At 38.6% G+C, this 21,954-nt stretch overlaps 1 protein-coding gene across 5 annotated transcripts in view; it reads left to right on the top strand.

The window, feature by feature from the left end:
• Window positions 1–2,151: 2,151 nt before the first annotated feature.
• Window positions 2,152–21,954, top strand: part of MTM1 (myotubularin 1) — a 40,283-nt gene continuing 20,480 nt past the window's right edge. For 2 of the 5 annotated variants that reach the window (XM_079319028.1, XM_079319030.1), the window contains exons 1-6: window positions 2,152–2,273; window positions 12,262–12,333; window positions 13,239–13,311; window positions 14,714–14,808; window positions 15,826–15,936; window positions 16,836–16,937. In XM_079319028.1, coding sequence (XP_079175154.1) covers window positions 12,271–12,333; window positions 13,239–13,311; window positions 14,714–14,808; window positions 15,826–15,936; window positions 16,836–16,937 — 444 coding nt within the window. In that variant the 5' untranslated portion in view covers window positions 2,152–2,273; window positions 12,262–12,270. Of the gene's footprint in view, window positions 2,274–4,100; window positions 4,263–12,261; window positions 12,334–13,238; window positions 13,312–14,713; window positions 14,809–15,825; window positions 15,937–16,835; window positions 16,938–21,954 lie in introns of those variants that run through there. The other 3 variants (XM_079319029.1, XM_079319027.1, XM_079319031.1) reach the window with 2 other exon arrangements.

Here is a 21,954-nt window from a genome sequence, read left to right as displayed (position 1 = left end):
GTAGTGGAAAGTGAAGTCACACAGAAGAGTCATAAGAAGGTACTAGAGATACAAACTAAGCTTTTTTTTAGGAAAGCAAATCAATCTGCATTGAGGACGCATAGCAGGGAAAAAAAATGGGTGGAAAAGGTAATTTGAGCTGTGGTCACAGAATACATTAGCTGGGGATAAATCGTGGAGTGGCTGGAGCTGCAATCCAAGGAGAAAGGCCTGGTTAATACCAACTGGAAGACAGAAGGCATGTAAGAAACAGACCCTCAAAAATGTGCCAGTAGGTATCTTAGAAATGTAGGAGGGAAAAAAGGGGCAGGTCAGTCACTGAACAAGGGTGGAGAGTATTTCACTTGACAGATTCAGGTGGAATAATAGTTGTGATCATTAAAGGTCATATGAGCAAGAGGCTGTCTGAGATTTTGTCTTCTGAAAGAAATGCAAAGGGGATAAGCCAGGCTGAAAAAAATCTAGGACAAAACCGATGGAAATAAATTTATGAGAACATTTGGGGAAAGAGCACTTTTAGTGATCTGAGTCATGAAGTGTCAGAAATGAGTTCTTGTTCTCATGACGACAGAAAAAATGTTTTAAAACGTGATTTGAATGAAACCTTGAAAGAATGATCAAGTAAAGGATCCTCTGTGTATATACACACATATGTATCTGTGTTTGTGTGTATAGGTGTATATATGTATGTAGACCTGTACATACATATATATATATGAAACAATACGTGATTTACAACTGGAAATACCACATTGGAATGCATCAGAGCAAGACTTCCAAACTGCATCAGTGGATTTTTAAGCTAATCTTTGCTGAGAGGATATTATGTCAGAGGCAAAGATATATCATACCAGAAGACAGCAGACAAGACTGTTTGTGGGAGGGAGGTGATCATTTAATCTCGTTTTGCTCACTGCTTACTCCTGCTATTTATTAACGTAAAACACACAGTTCCATGCTTACTGTAGAAATTTTTCACTCCATAAACATTTTTTTTTCTGTCATAAGAGGCACCAGCCCAGTTCCCTTGTATTTTTCTGGTTTTGATTTTCTAAAGTTTTTGGGATTCCAGATGCAAATTTTTTATAGTAAAGGTAACACCTAAAATTAATGCATAAAATTATTATTAAAATTACTGTCTCGTGGTTTCTTCTGAAAGTACTTCTTCCTTGTACAAATGCATGGTTCACCTCAAAAAGCCTTTAGGTCAGAGTCAGCTGTTCAGATGGTGTAGCTGTTTGTTCATAGAGAAGAAATAATTGCCAAAATTAAACTGGAAGACTTTTTCAAGAAGGCATGAAAAAGCAGAGGTGACATGATATCTTTGATATAGTTGTTGGTATGATGCTTATGAACGGGCAGGGGGGATGATCTTCCCCCAGAGGAGCCAGTGCTGGCCCTGTGCAGGTGTGAGAGGAGGACTGTCACATCTGCTTAAACTGTGGAGCTCCTAACTGCTTACAAAGGAACCCAAGTTACTTTTTGTATTTTTTTTTTTCTTAGATCGACTCTTCTGTGGTATCGAGTCCTGCAGGCAGGGAGGAATTGTCCTTCCAGTGGTGTGGGATCAACTTAGGGTCGGTCACACCGCTGGAGAAGCTGGACACTGCTGTTTTGCAACTCAAAAATATGCTTTATGACATCAAACAGGCTTGACAATATCACAAATCCTCTTTCCTTGAGAGCAGAGACCATCAGACCACAGAGAGTGCCCTGATCTCCACCCTGCCCCCCAGACAAGCACAGCTGCTCCCTGCACAGGGCCAACAGGCCGTTTTATGGACAATTTTTATTTCATTTTAATTTTACGTGAATGATACCCGTGCCATTTCCATTACCTTTTTTTTTTTTCAACCTAGAAGGCTAGGGGTATCTGATCACTGCGTCAGCTTGATCCGCTTCACACTGGCCGCACTAATCTTTCCTCCACTCCCTTTTCCCCGGGTATTTCCTTCGGGACCGCTCTGCCGGCCGGGGACGGCGACGGCCACAGCCCCGAGTGCCTCAGGGCCCCACTGAGCGCCCGCCCGCCCCGCTGGCCTGAGGAGGCGCTCCCGCCCCGCCCCTGCAGGGAAGCCCCGCCCCGCCCCTGCAGGGAAGCCCCGCCCCAGCGCTTCACTCCGCCCCTCCCTGAAGCCCCGCCCGGCTCCCCACAGCCCCGCCCCTGGAGCGCAGCTCCCGGCATCCCCCGCGGCGTGGAGCGGGCGCGGGCCCGTCACGTAAGCGCCGGTTTCGGGCCCGCGGTGGCGGTGGTGGCACCACGGCAGGTGTCGGTGAGTGCCGCTGCGGGGTCGTTGTGTGCCGTTGGGGTCGGGTAGTGCCGGTGCGGGGCCGCTGTGTGTCTTTGCGGCCCAGGAGTGGCGGTGCGGGGCCCAGGCGTTGTCGGGTGCGGGGCTCGGGAGTGTCCGTTGGAGGCCCAGGCGGTGTCGGTGGCTGTAGGGGACGTCGGTGGGCTCCAGCGGCTGGCAGGGCTCGGTTGCCTGAGCTATTTGTGGCCTTTCGGGTCTGGCTACTCGTGATTCTTCTGATGTGCAGCATCCATCTGGGAGCGAGACGTTGCTGAAGTGTGGCTCAGTAAAGACACCTCTGAAGTGTCAATTTTACTTTTCCTGTTAAATCTTCTTGGTGTGAAAATATCCCGAGTGCTCTTGATTGGTTTTCAGACCTTTAAGCTGCTGTAGTGTTTATTTCTGAATGGCTTAAATTTTGTTCTGAAGTGTACGGGACTTCTTTCAGTGTTCACGGCTGAAAAGCTGAAGCCTTCCATTTCAAGCAAGTTTTTTTGTTGATTTAAAGCAAGATACTATTCTTGAAGATGGCAGACTTTCTGCTTGCTGGTTTTTGTGTTGTGGCAGTCAAAAGGCATGTTTTCTATTTGTGTAATTGGTGGATTTTGGTTTGTTGATTTGGGATTTTTTCAGATGCATGAGTTTTAGGAGTGTAAGAAGGGTATTAACTTTTTTCACAGAAAACCCCATTTTTCTTAGTGCCATAAAACCACCATAGGTAAACTCAGTGTTAAAAAACTGTGAGAGTGTTTTGTGGAGGATCTGTAGGTTGGCTTGTCACAATAGGCACTGACAAAAACTGGATGTTTAAAAAGTAGCTTGGCTCTATGGCACATCTACTTTTCTGGGCCAGGAACTGTGCCTATTGCTTGCTAGTAGCCATACATTTGTTTATCTTTACCCATATTTGATGGACCAGGTGTCTGATGGTACAGGAATAGTATGATGTAAAACCAGAACCACTTCCTTACTGTAGTTTCCTTTTTAAAGTTAATTTGTGTTTAGGTGGTTAAAAAAGTTAGGCTGTGCAGTTATTAACAGAGTCTTAACACACATAACTTCTGGCACTGTGTATGATTTCATTGTGTGGCAAGTGTTCCAGGAGCTGAGCTGTAGAGCTGTTTTCAATCAAATGCAGAATTCTCCCTTTTTGCACTGTTTGTCATTCTGTGCTTGGTCAGAAAGAAAGTTGCAGAAAACACACTTGCCAGAGAGATGGGCATGTAGCATCATCAAGGTTGATCAAACTCCAGTGCTATTGTATGTAGAGTTACAGAGTTAATTACCAGTAGTTAGGTTAGAGTGCAGGATGGATTTAATGAGAAATGTCTGTAAACTGCTGGATACTGTGTGTGTTGTTTGAAAGGACACAAAATACTCTCTACACAAAAGAACTACACAAAACAGTTGAATTGGGTAGAAATAAGTGTTTTGTTTCATGATCTATTCCTTCTGACTTTGCCAAGTTAAATAGCTTTTCCTATGAAAGTCATTCCTAAATGTATTTGGGAAAAGAAATTGACTTAGCAACATTTTAAAACTGGTTCGTAGAATTTTAGAAGAGAAAGTTCTCAATTCCACCTACTTGATGTGAAACCTCTTGAAGCAAGGTAAAACATAAAAAGAACTGGGACTGTTTGTTTCCTTTCTCCAAAAGTTTTTTAATATCAAAAACTTTCTACTCTGCAAATAGCAAAAACAAACTACCCTGGGATTTTGCTTCCTTTCTGAAGTTTTTAAAAGTAATGTCAATTGAAATTTTCTGGCAGTGCTAACAATGTCTTCCTACCTGTTCCATTCCTCTTAGGGGCCAGCTACAGCACAAAAGTCAAATGCTGTTGTAAAGTTGAAGGAATGAACACAAGTTTCCTGACATCTCACTACTGACATCAGCCTACTGAAGTGGGCATCTATATTTTATACAACTGAAATGACTGGTTAAATCTGGAGACTTTTGAGCAAGAGAGAACAGAAGTAAGTGCCTTTAAGTAAACTGCAGTACACTTTTGTATAAGATAGAATGTGATTTTTCCCAACCATATCTAAGTAACTCATGTGCTCATGTTGCATGTAGTGATTGGAAAAGCAGAGACTGGGATGTGACTGGACCCATCAGTATGGAAAACATCCAAGTTTCTATGCCTAGCAAAGTTCCTGCTTGTTGCTGGAAAGAGAGCACCCCCAGAAGCGTGGTGCTGCCCTGTGAATGACTTGGGCAGGGTAGTCCCAATGTCTCCTTTCTTAGGGATGGAATCAAGCAATGATTTGTAAATGACTTCATCATAGTCTATGAAGTCATAATCTACTTAGTCTACTTTTTTAATTAGGCTGTGTTTTCTAAGCACAGACAGCTCGGAATGGTACTTTCTCCTTGGCATTATGTGTATTCATGTAATAGAAGATGGAACTAAACAGCAGATGGCAGAAGATGAGTCTGGTGGGTTGTACATGTTCTTAAAGGAAAGCTGGGAGGAACATCTGAGTAGGGGGATGTAGTTTTAACTGTTACAGTGTCACTTATTAATATGGTGTACCATTGTGTAACGTGCAATTTCCACTTCTGTGGAATCATCAGTTAAATCTTTAGCAACAGAGCTACAGTGGGCTAAGGAAGTGTCTTTCAAGAAGAATGAGCAGAGAGAAACTGAAGGCTTTCTTAAAAGAAAACTGGGAAGCTGTGTTTGCTGTCCCACAGGCTTTCCTGTCAACTGCATCAGCTTTTGACAGTGTGGGAGGTATGCATTCCCTGCAGAGGATGCAAAGTTGTGAAAGTAGACTGGGTGGGTTTAGAAATGCATGGATTAGCCTTCAGGTATAGTTTTCCTACAGATGTAATGTTGATTCTGGAGGTAATCTGACAGATGTTTCCTGTAAAAACCCACTCACTCTGTCACCTAATCTAGGTAGATTCAGCTGTTAGAGGGAAAACTGCTGCTTCCTTTGATCCACTCACAGGGCTGAACTTCCACTTTAGAACTCAGCTACCAGACTGAATATTCAGAAACAGTCCAGGCAAAAAGATAATCATGGCAAGGGAAAGGTAGTATACATAGAACAAATACAGGATCAGCAATAAGTGAGTACAAGCAGACAGAAATTATTGTTAAGTGTAAATTGCAAGGAATGGAAGTCTTGACAATTACTGGTAAACAGGCCTTAGCAAATAAATACTTGTATTACTACTAAAGAAGGTGCTGCTTTTATTTGTAGTGGTGATATAAAGCACAAAAATTACCTATCAGATCCATGATGGCATATGTTCTACTCTATCACCTCTTTTTGTGAGAGGACTTGTAATTCTTTTAAAAGAAAGCTTGCCAGGATAAAAGCTAGGATATCATTATATGCTGTATTTTCAATATTATATAAATGGAGTAAGCAATTTGGTTGATAATTAGAAAAAGTAGCATTACAAACCTTTATGTTGGGTCTTGTTGAAAGTTAGGATTTACTTTGAAAATAGGGTGGGAGTTAAATCCCATGTGATGTTAATACAGTAAAAAACTTCAAATGCAGACAGGATGAATATCAGTCAAGACAACTGAGATTTTTTTTACTTCCTCCAGCTATTCTTTATCCAATACCTGCTTTCCATGTACAGGATACAAGAGGTTTTTTGTTTTAAGAAACTTATACATAGAAGTGTGCAGGATTTGGTGACACTAAGAAATTTTCTACTAAACTTTCTGCCAAGTTGTTTCTTTTGATGCCATTTGTAGATTTCTGTTGTCAGGATATTAGTTTTTGTTGAGTGTGAAGTCTTCGTTCTAATATCTTGAAAGCTCCCTACTACAGTAAGCCTGTAAAATCTGAGTGGGCAGGCAACTGACACTCTTGAAATTGGTTTGGTGAATTAGCAGTCACTTGACTGTTGTGAATTTTGTTTGTGTTGGATCCTTTGGGGACAGTGAGTTCACCTGTCAAATGCAGGGCACAGGAGAGAACAAGAGAATGTGTTTTTTTTTCTGGGAGAGGGAGCATTTCTGGCTCTTCACAAACAAATTCAGCAGTCTGTGTTGAGCTGTGCAGCTGCTGTACAGTCTAGCAGAGAATTTGCAACAGTTCTAGAGTGCATCTTTCTTAGGGATGGGAAGCCTGATGTAGAATTGGTGCTGAGCAAACAGCTTCAGATTGAGAGAGTTTTTTAGGATATAGTTGGTTTTTTTTATATAGTGATTATTGATGAATTTGGAAATTCATCACTGACTTGGAAACCTTGGTGCAATAGGGCAGATAAATTCTACATGGACAGTATTCCATTGAGGCTTGCTTTTTGTGTTCTGGTTACAACTTGAATTGATAAGGCTTTCAGAAAGACTTCAAACTCATATGGTTTCCCTGTAAATGTAGATTTAGTAAGTGCATGTGAATAGGGAAAGTTATTTAGACATTAAGGGAGAAGGACCCAGTAATGGCATAATCCAGTGTCAGATTAGTAGAATCGTGAGGATCCACTTGAGGAAGGATGAGGGCTGTGACCTCCATTACTAAGAGGTTATGCTTGGGAGGATTTTAGACGCTGTAATGGTGATGGTAAAGCAGAAATAGGAGATTCTGTGATCTACCAGTTGAGATAAGAGACCACAAACAACATTGTTATGGTTAATGATCTTGGACTGGGATATCTCTCCTCTGAAGACAGGCTGAGAGTCAGGGATATTCAGCCTGGAGAAGGCTCCAGGAAGACCTTACAGCACTTTCCCATATCTAAAGGAAAGACAGACACAAGCTTTTTATCAGGGCCTATTTTGATAGGACAAGGATGATGATTTAATGTAAAAGAGGGTCAGTTTAGGCTAGTTGAAGGAAGAAGCTTTTCACAAGGGTGGTGAAACACTGTCACAGGTTTCCCAGATAGGATGCCTCATCCCTGGAAACATTTGAGGTTAGGTTGGACAGAGCTCTGAGTGACCTGATCTTAAAGATCCTGCTCATTGCAGGGAGATTGGACCAGATGACTTGTAGAGGTCCCTTCCAGCCCAGGGTATTTTATTTCTAAATCTCCCCTGCATTGGTATCTCTCACTATTGCAGGAAATTGTTGTTGGATTTATATACTTTGGAAATACATATCAGCAAGTATTTCTCTGGTGTGGGTTTTCTATGGGGTTTTAGTTGTTTCTGTATTTTAACTCTTGTGAAACTGGAATGCTGTGCTTTATGCAACTTTGGTTTTTGGTGACATTGTAACTTTAGAGACTTCTGCTGCCTTTTTTTTGTTTCTGAGTATAATTCCTTTGTGCTGAAATATAACTGGTTAAATGAGCTTGAAAGAGATATATTTATGTGGACTTGATTAGTTGGTTGTGGCACTGCTGTCTCGCTGTGTTTCATTTTGTTTGATTGGTGCTGTTTGTTTAGGGACTGATGATGTCTGGAAAAATACCTTTATTGCCTTAGATCATTCTTGGGTCTTCTTTTGTACCCCTGTATGTCTTTATATCTTATCCTAAAATTTTATTAACCTTTAGTAAGATAAATGACTACTCTTGTCTTCATGGGATTTGGTACCTGTTTATTTGTTAAAGATGCTGGTGTTTGTTTTGGTGACTCTGATAACTTAGATGCTGCTGTCAGAACTGCTGCTTTTCCATATATGTTTTGTAAAGGATCTGTGTTCTTTTCTGCTTAATGTTTAGCATGAAATACTTTTTTTTTGCCTTTTTCACTTGTGGTTGTACTAGCTTAACTTTGATACTGTCTTAGAAATTCCTAGAGTTCTGCTCTATTCTGTATGTTATTTCTGAAATCCTACATATTATGTATTATCTCTTCTGTGCAGTTGTGGTTTTGACAGACGTGCCTTTCATTTTAGGACTTTGCATTTTATGCTTTTAATTTTATATGGGAAACACAAGGCAATGTATTCATACTGGCTCTGTATGTTGTTACTATAGCAAGGAAAACTCTACCAGCATACCTTTCAAACATTCCTCTGTGTGTCTCTATTCCCATGAATCTTAGGAAGCACTAGTATAAATAACATGTTTAATGAAAACACAGATTCCAAGTAGTTTAATTGTTATTGTAAGATCACTGGAGCCTCCATTTCTTGATAGTGTTGCTATATTAAGTTCTGATAACTTTAACAAAGCTTTGTTTAGCAACTTAAGTTAAATCTTGTAAAATTGCTTTGTCTCCTTGCTATTCTTGATTCAGGAACGAATGTCCAACTATTGCTAACTGCAGAATATCATAAACAAAGTTGTCTGATTTTTTAAAAATTTTTAGAGTAATTCTGTTCAGCTGCTGATAAGCGTGAGCTTTGTATGGTTATCAATTTTTGTGCAAGTCTGGAAGTGCACATGAGTGATACTGGGGAATAAAATGTGCTTGCAGTGGAAAACTACTTGAAAGATTTCTCCCTGTGTGGAAGGACTACTGCTGCTCTGTGATAATGAGAAAGTTGTAGATATTTTAAGACTGTGGTGGAGCATGTTTTTTGAATTGTTCATGGCAGTATGACTTTGGGTGGCTGCCAGAAGGTGCTTTTACAGTTAGACAGATTAAGAAATAATATTTTTTAAATGAATATTTTCTCTTGATATAGAGAAGCTCACTTCCTTGAGGGTGTGTCCTTGTTTGATAGGTACTTTTAATGAGAACTTAATTTTTTCTATTGTCTGAAGATCACACAAGCATAATCCAGATTGATAGGGACTTCAGGAGGCCTCCAGTTCAGCCCCTTGCTCAAAGCAGAATCAGACCCAGTTACCTGAAGGTCTGTCCAGCTGGGTCTTAGAAACAGCTGAGGATGAAAGCTGCAGCTTCCTGTTTTCACAGTCTGACTGCTTTACAGCACAAAAGAAGGGGTTTATTCTTTTTTCCCTGAGATCAAGCTGGAATCTAGTTTGTTTTGATTTCTGTTATATCTTGCCACTCACCACTTTGAAGACCCTGACTCTGCCTTTTTAGCAAGTACATCAAAGATAGCAGTGAGTGGCTGTGAGGTCCCACTGAAGCTGTCTCTTCTTCTGGCTGAACAATTCCCAGCTCCTTCAGCCTCTCACTCCAGCAGGGCAGGTGCTCTGTGTTCTGCTCATCTTGGAGAACCTCAGCTGAACTCGTTGCAATTTATCAATGCCTGTCTTGTACTGGGATCCAAAAGTGGACACTATTCTAAATGCTGTGTAAAGAGTGCTCTATAATTAATTACTAGGATTTAGTTTACTTATGGAAATGAAGGTGGTTATAAATATGCTTATGCTTAAATATAAGCATATGCTGAAGTATTTGGGATTTTTAGGTCTGACTGGATTTCAAAGCAAATTTTTTTAGCATTAGAAGTATTCTTCCATTTGCATGCTGATGAAATTGACTCACATTAATTTAGTGAAAATGTTTGATGGATTTAAAAAACACTGTGACAGATAACACCTTATCTTGATTACATATTTATTCAACTTGATTAGCTCTGAATAAGTCTAATTTGCATCATTGAAGTGCTGGAAATAAAACAGAGTAGTTGGTTGCAATTCTAGAGTGAAATTATCTATAGAGACTGAAGTTAGATAATTAATTTATTCTCACTGTACGGTGTGTTTAAAGAAATGGGAGAATGGGGGAATCTTACACAAAGTAAACTTCCATACACAGAAACATAAACATCTGCTGCAAGAACACACATGTCTTGTTTGCTTGAAGTTGCCTGATGGGGTGGTAGCATGGGGGGGGAGTTCTTTCCTGCTGTATTGTCAGGTTCCTCAAAGAGAATTTGTTCTGATAACCTGCTGGGATTTCTGCCTGCTTCTTTTAACTTTTCCACATCTCAGTGTGTATAATAGTCAGTGTTCTGGATTATTTCAGAATCTTAACTCGTCTCATGTAATGGTACAGTTCAGCCCAAATTTAGTGAATGTGCAGTAAGGGAAGGAAGTAATACCGAAAGCAGAGAAGCAAATGGAAGGTTTCTGAAGCACTTGGTGCTGTTCCCTGTGTGAGCAGCAGGAGTACACTGCGATTGGAACACATCAGGAGTTTCCAAACAAGCTTTTGTTTTTCTGAGCTTTGGCAGTGGGCTGGCTCTGAGGTGAGTGTCCAGAGTCCTGGGTGGGCTCCTGTGGCCTCTGTTGTGGCTTTGCTGCTGGAGTAGCTGTGGTTGCAAGATAAACAGGTGTGCTGGTACCTGCTGCAGTCATAGTTTCCATTTTGCAGCGCAGATCTATTCAGGGATGTCACGTCCTTTAAAAGTCACTTTTCCAGGGTTCTCATCTGTTGTGATGGGTGCAGCCTTAATTTAAATTTACGTGAGCTCCAGTTGAAAGTTCCAGTTACTTAGTCTCTGCTGGAGCTGCTGTGTGTTTGTCTTACCTGGCATTTCTCACTTAAATTATGAAAAAATGAAACTTCATAGGGAAATTTTTTTAAAGCAGCCTTCTGAGTAAATATGCATTTTACCTTTATAAAATCTTAAACTTCTGTAAATTGAAGAATCTTATCTGAACAAGTATTGGGTGTTGGCAAGTTGGCATAGCAATATAGCAAAAGTTGAATCTACCATAAGTTTGTAGTATGCAAGATATTGCAAGGAAGGAAAAGCTGTGAAAATAGCTTCTCTTAATACTCTATGGTCAAAATATTAGACTTCAGTGTTGCAACAGTATTTCTGTGGCGGGTAGTTTGAAAGAGTAAGGATTTAATTTTGATTGCTAATAGCTTTTCATTGAAATTCTTGGCGTTGTGCTAGAAGTAGTTCAGGGTCCCTGTTTCAGTGTTTTGAGAAAGTTCAGATAGATGGACACCCAGAAGAGAGGTAGTAACCTCTGTGTGCAGGGTCACACAGGCTCTGTGACATTCAAAAGCTTTTTTTTTCTTCATTTTTCCAACTGAATGTGTGTTCCTTTTTAACTTTTAAATTTTTTTCTTGTGGAGGGATGTGATTTTTTTTTTACTGATAAGCTATATTACTGAATATTGCAGTTTTAAACACAATGTCAAGTTTCCTGTGTTCTTAATGAAAATGAAGGACATGGGTAACAGCCCTGTAGAGCTTCAGGGTGTAGTTTTCCACTTTATTCCTGAAGAGACACATTCGTGTACTGTTAAAGACATATCAAAGTACTTTTCCTGTTGCAGTCTAATGTGTTGCTGTCACACATATGTTGCAGTGTTACACAGGAGCATGGGCTGCTTTTCATGATGCAGAGATCTGGCCAAAGAAACAAAGATTGTGTTGTCTGTAATTGTCTTTCCCCCCTCCCTCCCACAAACAGAGAAACAATCTCTTCAAGACTGCTGTGAGATGTCAGATTGGTTGATGAAGGATGTGGGAAGAGTAAAAAGGAAGTGCTTTCCCAGTTCTGGAAATCCCTTGTGCAATATTGGGAAAATAAGATGGCGAATCCTCTGTCACACAAGATCCTGTCTTTAATTAATGGCATTAAAAATATAAAGAAAATCCTTTTCCTTTAAATACATGAAGATTGTTCAGACCAAAAGGCTGGATGCTCATTCTTTTGGTGTACTAATTGAAGCTTCAGTTAGGAAATGTTTGGGTTTTTTTTAAACAGAGATGTGGAAGTCCTCCTTTTTCTTGTTACGTTTTTTGAACTTGGACCACATGAGTGTATTGACATGTTTGTGACTTCAAGAGCTGTGCAATAATACTCCAAGTAGGAAGCATTTCATAATACATGTATACAATGACTTAAAATAAGCACTCTAATGTCTGTTTACTGAACTAATACTTGTATTCCAACATCTGAATTCCATTATAGAGCTTGAGTCAGAATATTCCTTGTAATAAGACCAAATTGCAAAGCTAGTAATGAATTTCTTTTTAGATTTGGATGTTTTTGAATAGTAACCTTCAATTACGAGGGATTGTGTAATTTTTTGAATTACTAGTCGCTTGCAAAACATTCTTTTAAGTTCTTGATGTCTACCTGTGGACCTCAAAAGTCTAAAATCTCTCCTGGGAATAGTCTTGTAGCTCTGGAGGAGGTTTAAGTCTCCAATTTGTGTTTACTTGTCAGATACCCGGCATGGCCTCATCATCAACACCTAAATATAATTCAAACTCCTTGGAGAACTCCTCAAGTAAACGGGTAAGTATAACTTTTTTTCATGTTTTTGGTGTTTTATGTCAGAGTTCCCAGAGAGCAGTGTCTTGCATATTTGGTTAGAAAAGTAAGTATTTAAATGGCTTCTTGAATATATATATTTATTTTTATTGCTAAAATTCTAATGCAGTTAACTGAAGTGATTTAAATATCTTTTGGAGTTGATGGGCAAAGTATTCTCTATCACAGCTAATGAGAGGCTCCTTAAAATTAGTTCTAATGTCATTACTCTTATCTTCACTTTCTAGCTTGAAATATTCTGTGGCACTCTTGAAAATTTTTGACACTTTGTCACATTAGATTGTGTATTGCAATTGCTAAGTTATACCTTGTTAGATTTGTCTGGCTCAGTTTTAAGATGTTTATCTAGAGGGAAAAATACATTAAAACAATCTAAATGTCATGCCCCTCTGCTTTCTAATGTTGTGCAGCTGAAGAAAATGTAACCAGGGTGCAAAAAAATATAGAAGCTACTGAATTTGGGAAAGTCAGAAATGAGTAGATTGTGTGTGATAGTTGTGAGTACATTGCTTAAGTAATTTCAATTGATTTGTTCTTCCAAGCCAAATGTGCTTGGAAAATTAAATACACACAGCTTCCAGAGAACTTAGCATATAGAGGTTTAATTCCAATTTAATACAAAAAGCTAACTATTCTTTTAGGAGAAAGATTAAAACCTGCTTGTGTTTCAGATCTGGTCAACCTTTAAATGTTTCATAGTTGCAATTTAAGATAGTGGTGTGTTTTGGTTCCGTCTATGAATTCCTACTTTGACAAGACCTGTTCTTTCCCATACAGGAATTACCTTTAAGTTTGGTTGTTTTTATTTTTAATCTGGAACTTGAAATTGTAAATAACCTGTGATGTGCTGTTGTGGTTCTCTTCTTTAGACTCTGAAAGATGGAACTAACTGGGAACAAAATGAAGAAATACCTCGTCTGCCAGGAGAGACCAGGGTTACAGGTATGAGGCTCGATAGCTGGCTGATGTGCAGTGATGTTCAGCAGTCTGGCAGACACTTGTATCTTACTGTTTTGTTATTTGGACTGGTTAGGCCTGGGGGCAAAGGTAAGTCATGCTGAATGACTTACTCATGCAAAGAAATTGTGAAAGGTTCTTTTTGTCATTTAGAAAAATTCCAAGTATTTAAAGTCTCCGTTTCTACATTTGGCAGATCTTCCCATAGAAAGAAATTTCAAGTTGTGTCCTAATTGTATCTAGAGATTAAGTAGCATGTGTTGAATGCTACTTACATGGATGAGAGCTCCTCCAAGCTTTCTGAAGTCAAGAGAATTCCACGTTGCACCCACTATGCATTGATACCTTGTAGAGTGGTGTGGAATCTAAGCCTGAATGTGAATTCCATAGTACCATCTCATACTTCCTTGACATGAACATGAACAGGGCTTCTCTGCTCTTGTTGGCCTTTACATACAGATATGATGTAGTGTGAGGGAGACTAATGTACTGTGTAGTTTTCTTGATGGAGGCTCTTGCTGAAGTGGAAGTCCTTGTTGGAGTCTGTCTTATGCATCTTCTCCTCCCATATGCCCAGATATGTTGGGTGGATTTATAAACAAGATTGGCTCAGTTGAAAGCAAAGTGGTGATTCAGAGGAAGTAGTTTTGTTTTTAATGAAGAAGGTGTGAGGGAGAGGGACTCGTGGATGTATGATATTGTCCTTTGGGGCATTGCTTTGGAATAGGGCAGATAAACAAGAAGACAGATTGGGCTAAAGAAATGAGTGGATAGGAAGAAATAAGTGGAAGTCTTTAATGTCATGGTTGGACTCAATCATCTTGAGATACCTTTTCAAGCCTTAACAGTTCTGTGATTCTGCTTGCATTGCTTCACTGAAATCTTTTTGAGTGGTATGTGTCAGTATTTGTTCTGTTATTGTCCTTGCTGAAACACTACTGGTGGCCCTACTCTGATTGCCTCAAATTGAAATGTAATATTTCTCTGCAGCATGGTGAGTTCCCTAAACACTACAACTTGAACTATTTGTTCACAGAATGGTGTAATAACATAAAGAATGTATTTGTTCTGGGAATGTGAATAGACTACAGTAATAACGGTACTCCCTGTTCTATGTCTTGCCCTTTCCTGTGTACTGCTGAGAAAGAAAACACAAATATAACTAGGGAAGCCCACTGAAATCTGTGCACTTCATTTGGGCCAGTTTAGTATATGAGTCTTTCGCATCTTCTTAATTCAAGTAGATAAAACTCAGACATAGTACTTTCAAAATTTATTCATTTCCCAGTACAGGTCTCATTTTCTTTTACTGCTACTTAAGTGATACTGTCCGTAGCTCTCCTTTTGTCTTTTCACAATCTTTTAAGAAATACTGCATTTCTTACAGACAAGGATGTTATTTATATGTGTCCATTTAATGGCCCTGTTAAAGGAAGAGTGTACATCACAAACTACAGGCTGTACCTAAGAAGTGTGGAAAATGTGAGTAATATGCCACAATTGCTTCATGGGATGAGTTGGCTTTAAACTATTCTGTTCAACCCCACTGCCTTTGATTTCTTTTTTGGCCAGTCATCTGTTTTAATTTTTGCAAACATATGCTTGTGGAATTGCATGGGAGGCTTTTTGCTTGAAATGGTCAGTAATGTTTGTAATAACCATATCTTAATTTTGTAATGACTAAATAGCAATTGCTTTTGTGCCACTGAGAAATCTGTATAAAAGTATAAGTTCTTTAAAGTTAAATGTATTGTAAAAGTGTGATTTTTGCGTGGTAAAATACAGTTTAATCATGCTGAACTGATACCTTTATCTTTTATCTGTCAGAGCTTTTTTTGATAGCCATTCCCTTTACACTTAATCTGTGATAGATCAAGGGCAGCAACTAATGATGTGCAATAGTTCTTAAAAATGGCTGTCAGTAAACCTAGACTTTGATTGTCCTTGCTGTTAGAAAAGAAAAATACTTTGGTCAGTAGGACCTTACATGGGTGGGGGGAGTGGTAATGTGTTTGATAAACAGTGACGTGGAGGAGAGTAAAATGTGCTTGTGATCTCTTTCATAATTTTTTTTTTTTTTTTTTTTAATAAGAATTTGGGACTATTGAACTGAGATCTTTCTGGCTGTAGCTAATTGTACTAGTAATGTCTTTTTTTCATTTAGTTCTGCTTTATGCTGTGTATCAATAAAGCAGTATTAGCAAGCAGGGGCAGTCAGTATGTAGCACAAGGCATCTCTTAGGGTGTTGTGACCATTCTCCTTGCTTGCTGGACAAGGCATGAAATATTTTTGTTGTATGTTAAACCGGATGGTGCTAAAGGCCATAGAGTGACTATACAGACTTCATAACATGCTGGGAAAGGAGACTCAAAGGCAGAATCATGCTTTTGTTTCCTATATGTATTTCATGTCTGCTTTCTGTTCTGGAATGCATAAGAACATTTTGCTTGGTTCTTCTTTTAACATTAATCTTTTCCTTACTCAAACTTTTCTTGCAGGATCCAGTTGTGATATTGAATGTTCCATTGGGCGTAATTTCAAGGATTGAAAAAATGGGAGGAGCTTCAAGCAGAGGAGAGAACTCTTATGGCTTAGATATAACGTGTAAAGTAAGACTTTCCAGTAATTCAGTAGAAAATGAAATCTAGGGGGCTTTTGTACTCACTGAGTACCTTTTATAGGAAGGGAAATGTACATGCTTATGAATTTAAAAAGAGCTTTTTGAAACTGGACAGGGAAATACCTTTTGTATAAAGGGCTGTTTAACTGTCCTCCCTGCACACAAGGAGAGGGATGGTCTTGCTTTCTGAATCACTAATTGACCAGGTTTTTCACATTAGTTGTATTTTAGGGAATTATTCCTGCACCGCTTTGTTGTTTTGTTTGTTCTAAAAGGAATATTTTTAATAATTCTGATATCTTTGAAGAACACCTCAAATGGGGTCTTTGTAAACTGTAAAGCCAGTGAAAAGTTTATGTAAAAAATATCTATAGTCTTACAAAAAATTGTCGCCATGGAAAACTATGGTCATAGGGGAGTTTCCAGTGGATAATTCAGGGTCCTTTACTAGATTCATTACTGAGTGTGTGCACATTTGATTCTTAGCAGTTAATGTGCAGATTACTTTTTTGACACCGGTGATAAGAAAATAGGAACAATGTATTCTATACAAACTATTGACAAATCGTTCTTTTCAAAACTTTCAAAAAATTCCCATTCTGCAAACTTTCAATGCCTTGCAAGATTTTAGTGAATCAAATAGAGCCATTTCTGATGGCTTCGTGCTAAAGTGCTGTTGGCAGCACACAGAGTATGGTACTGCTTTGTTTGTACAATTCTTACACACTCTTCTACTTTGTGGGATAAGAAATAAAACTGAACATTCACAAGGATTTGAGGTGTGTTACAGACAGATTCTACATCATGTTTAGTGTATAATATAGCACTTGTACAGAGAGAAGCATCTTACAACTTTGGTTCACCTAACAGAAAATGGTTTTGTTTTAGGATATGAGAAATTTACGGTTTGCATTAAAACAAGAAGGGCACAGTAGAAGAGATATATTTGAAGTCCTCACAAAATATGCTTTTCCCCAGTCACATAACTTGGTAAGTTATGTCTTTTCTATTGCTGAGTTGTATTGCATAGTTCTTGCCAATTAACTTTACGTATTTGACCTAGTGATCATGGCTGCTTAAAAAGTATAACCAAAGAATCTGTTGTCAGCAGATCAACTAAACAGCAACTTTTATTTTGTATATTTACAACATTTAAATCTGTACGTTTTGTAAAATGATGGATGTACTCCAGATACACTACTGAGCACCTCTGCTCCAGACACATTTCAGTGCTTAGAAACTCCAAGTTATCCGCCCTAATATGGGAATATAGGGAATACATGCCTTACTTGATTTATTGAAAACATTAATTGAACAGTCTCAAGTATGAATCACCAAGGGTTTTACTTCAGGGGAAGAAGAAATGATAAGACAACACTTGTTTTATTGATCAAACTAATGAAAAATATATCAGGAATGCATTTATGAAATTGTACTGATTTATTTCCGCTAAAAAAAGCATCTTACGGAAGGAACTGAGCAACAATGATGCAAGCTAATAATTATCTTCTCTTTTTTGAAATCTGTGTACTGTCCTTAGTATGAGTCATTTGACATCTTTTTAGTAAATGCTTTATTTTGTCCATTGTAATATTCCATTTGCACTTTATTGGTGTGCTTTAATTTAGGACAATTGTATAAGAGTATAATCTGTTTACAAAGGTTCTTCTCTAAATTTTAAGAACTTTGTTCAAAGAATTGTTGAGTATACAAGGCTGTAGCAAGAATCTTACTTCTTTCCAGGAATGTATGTGTCAGTCAATGAGCTGGACTCTGTAAACATTTAATTCTTCAAAACTTTTCTGCAGAAATTTTAATTCTATATACAAACCGTGGAGTGAAAGCATAAGGGAAAATAAATGCTTTTGCTTAGGATATTTTGTATTGTTAATGAACAGGCCTTCAGAAATGAAGGAGATTTTTACATTTGGGTAGGCGTGAGGAGTTGTAATAACAAAGAAGATGGTTGTTAAGGAACTGAATATATCTAGTTCTACTGTTGCCATTTTATCCATTTTAAAATAGAGAATGATTAAAAGCATGACAGAATATGTGAACCATGAAAGTATGATGGAAAAGAAGCTGTATGTGGAAATATCAAGTTATGGAGAGGTTCAGGTCTTCTAGACATCATGGGGTTCTGTTGCAAGAGGGTTGTAGGTTGGGTTATCCAGGGCACAGTCAAGTGTACTGTTGAATATTTCCTGTATTTTAGATTCCATCATGCCCATGCAGTCTCATCCACATCATCATGCTGAAGAGCTGGGGTTTTTTGAGGATAGTATGTAGTCAATATGTGCAAAAGCAGTTGTAACTGACTTAGGAGAGTGCCTTGTGGGATAATCTAACTATGAGGGGTGAATACCTTGGGGATAAGATGTGGACTTGTATATTAGGTTTGTCATCCAAAAAGACCCAGAGATCCTGTCTAGTGATGGCAGTGAGTAATGTGTGGAATTGCCCACTTCCTGCTTTATTTACTGGACCTGTTGAACTTAATAAAGCTCATCATTATGTGGCCTGTGTGAAGGCTGCTTGCCAGCAGAACTTAAGCTTAATGACAGAAGTCTGCTGGGCAGTAGTAATTTGGCCCTTGGATTAAGTAAAGCAAAGAAGTTGGGGACATAGCGACAATATGGAGAGAGAGTGTCTCTATTTTGTCTCATAACTACATCTAATCCTGTTAGAAATCAGGATTACTTTGGTGGGAAATAAAGTGAGCCTGTATTACATCTGAAGGTTGCAGCTGCCCTTATTTTCTTATGTCACAGTGTGGATGGGCCCTTAACTGTAACATGAGCTAAGCAAGTGTGTGATTTTTTGGTGTGTTTTCATTGCATTTTGGCAAACAGTTTAAACTGATCCTGCCAAAGGTGAGTGTTTCTGTGTGGTTTTCCATTCCTGCTTTTCTTTTTGCTGCATGAGTTTGAGGCTGCATGATTAATCAGATATGGAACTGAAAGGAACTAAAGTTAACAAGGAGATAAAAATAAAAGCTTTACTCTGAGTTATTTCCTGTCTTGTTAGTCCAAACTGGGAGTGGGGTCAAAGCATCTCTGAGTGGATGTGAATCAGGAGGCACTGCTCCTTTCAGTGGTTGGTTTAGAACAAGGTTTCACTGTGTGAATGTGGGTGTGTTGGGACTGTGCATGCCTGCCTTTCCCTTTCCCCTTCTCTAACACTCTGGCCATGTAGCCAGCTCACTCAGGGAGATGTTCTACAAAGAATGTGCTGTAGTTCCCCTTGACAGCTGGGTGGAGATGGCCTCTGATACTCAAATGCTGAGCTCTTGTTCTTCTCTGGTCTCCTCTCTACCTTTTCAGTCGTATGGTTGATTATTCTTCTAGTACCAAACTGATATTTGTATAATCACTAAATCAGCATAACCCACTTATCCAACACAAAATATTCTGGTTAGTCTTGTGCTGCTTTGAATAATTTAGGGAGATCTGGTTTGAAATATATATTTATTTTTAAATACACTGAGAAACTGTCAGCCTTTACAGTGAGTAAAAACTTAGTAATTTATTATATGTAAAAGCATACATCAGTGAGTTAGAAAATGCAATTGATTGTCTTCACAGGTGTGGCAACTTCTTGTTCCAGTTTGCTGCTTTCTTCTTTTGCAATACATAAAGATTGGTCAAATATTTAATAAATGGTGTCTACCTTATATATTCATGTGCGAGTATAGCATGTATTTATGTGCTGTGATTCCATAAACAGTAAATATGTAGCTATTGTATTTGTACTGACATTTATCTATTTACATTGCATTTGTACTGCTGAATAGGCTGCTTGCTAAGCTGTAATAGTCAGATTGTAGATGCTTTCTCCTTTAGCTCACAGAACTATGTTGTGTTTTGAACAACCAGTGTATTGCATATTATTTTTGTGTACTAAATCGGGAGGAGAAATTGAAAATTAAAGACAAGCACTCTGCCTGTAGGAGGCTTAAAAATAGAGACTGTATTGTTGGTTAATTGTGGGTTAATACCTGCAAGGAAGTAAACAATTATTTGCACAGTGAAGCAAAAAGCAGTTTACCAAAAATGTTACAAGATTTGAAAGATTTTTTTTTATTTTTAACTGTAGTAGCCTTCTGATTCAAGTGAAGCAGTAGTCATCTGCTTTTAGACTGTGGATTTGCAATTTTTTGCTTCCATTTTGTGCAGGGGCTTTAATTTGGTTTTAGAAAAATCTTAGCTGATGAATGGTGAGTCTTGCTTGGTTTTGCCAAATATAGGTATTGAAAAATCACAAACTTTGCACCCAAAAAGTGGTTTATTGCACTTTCTTGATTTCTTACTTGTTTAATGTTTTCTTTGATTTCTTCTTTCTGTTTCCTGTGGTAGCTGAGAAGACTTTGAAACTGATTTTTAATTAGTTGATAGACTAATCAGTATAGATGAGCTTTCACCAGACATATAGTATTAATCTTCAAACTTAGAACAGACATGATCAGTGCTTTGGAAGTAACTGCACATTATCCTACCTTGCACTCAAGATGTGAGATAAATAATCAGTATAACTTGAGGTAAATCTGTGTTTTGTTTAAGTAGCTTTCAGCCAGCCAGGATCAGTGCTGAGAGGAGGGATGCCAGCTCAGGCTTGCTGCCTGAAACACTGATGTGTTGAGCAGGTAGTCTGCCTGAAACTTGTTCTTAGTATCCAACCAAACTAATGTGGCGTTGTCTCGGGTGCAGCTGTGCAAAGTGTAGTTCTGCTGTTTGATTATATGTTCTTGGTTTTGAAAAACTTATTCATGATCTCAAAAAAATCAATCACACTTCTATTTTACTGCAATATTCTTCTGAACTTGAATATCTCTTATGTAGTTTTTTTTTTTAAATTCCCACTTGAATCTGGACATCTGATGAAGCTGCAGATTATTTAATTCCTGGGAAGATAGACTGTGTGCAGCAGTTGTTAGAGAGGCAGGATTAACAATGAGAGAAAGGAATGGAATTTTGTGTGTGGAGGAAAGAAAAAAAAAGAGTGGAGGTCAGGGTGGAGACTCTGAGTACCTAAAGTATTGTTTGGGGAGACAGGGGATGTAACAGGGATGTACCACAGATTTGAAGGAGATGTGTGTGAAGAAGGCGTAGAACTGGCCAACCTCCCTATTATTCTGCTATTTTCAAGGGTTTCCTGTGTGAATAATGGTGCACTGACAGAGGCTGGCAGGGTTTTTCTGCCTTGCAGTGCCATGCATTTCCAAGAGGTGCTCATGTCGTTCTTCTGACTTTCCTCTGTCTTCCGCATCTGTGTACTCAGTGCCTGCAGGCAGTGGTGTCACCTTGCTGCTTTCATCCTCACATGCAAGTCTCTAATGTGTATCCACAAAAAGCTAAGCTATGTAATTTTACTAAGACAGCACCTCTCAAATCTTACATCAAGTGATAAAGAGAATCTGTGCATGTTATATTGTGGATGGCATTTCTCCTTCCTGTTTATTGTTCCATTTGCCAGTTACACTATCATATTTTGTTTCAAACAAAAAGAAGTAATGTCCAAATGTGTTAAAATAGGGCTTGTACTGACACAGGTCATAAAATGCAACTGTATCCAAGCATCTATCTTATGTTAAGTATATGATTGTTATAATAAAGTGGTTATATATGTGGCCTGCTTGTTACAGTCCAGTAAGGCAAACTGTAGTTAGAAATTAAATAGACTTATATGAATTGGGTATGATTGTCTTGCATTTGTGTGTCTTCTACTCCTTTTTAATGACAACATAACACAGCAATAATTGTGTATTTTGCTGGGAGAAGTGGGCCTCAGGTAGAGTGGGGATGTTACTGTATTTCAGACTCCAGCAGTTAGGCTGGACTAAAGCTGAGGCCATCTTTGCAGTGTGTTTCTGTCTTACCTGAGAAGCTATTGGGGGTGGTGGGAATAGAATTCAGATCTTTAATCTTTTGGTACAGCGAGTAAGAATTTCCCTAGTCACCAGATGAGCTGTGCAGTATGTACACAATGGTGCACATCCAAACGTTTGTCT

This window comes from Erithacus rubecula (assembly GCF_903797595.1).
Source record: "Erithacus rubecula genome assembly, chromosome: 15".
NCBI lineage: Eukaryota > Metazoa > Chordata > Aves > Passeriformes > Muscicapidae > Erithacus > Erithacus rubecula.
Note: the sequence above shows the minus strand (reverse complement) of the source record. Positions and strands in the feature narration are given on the sequence as shown.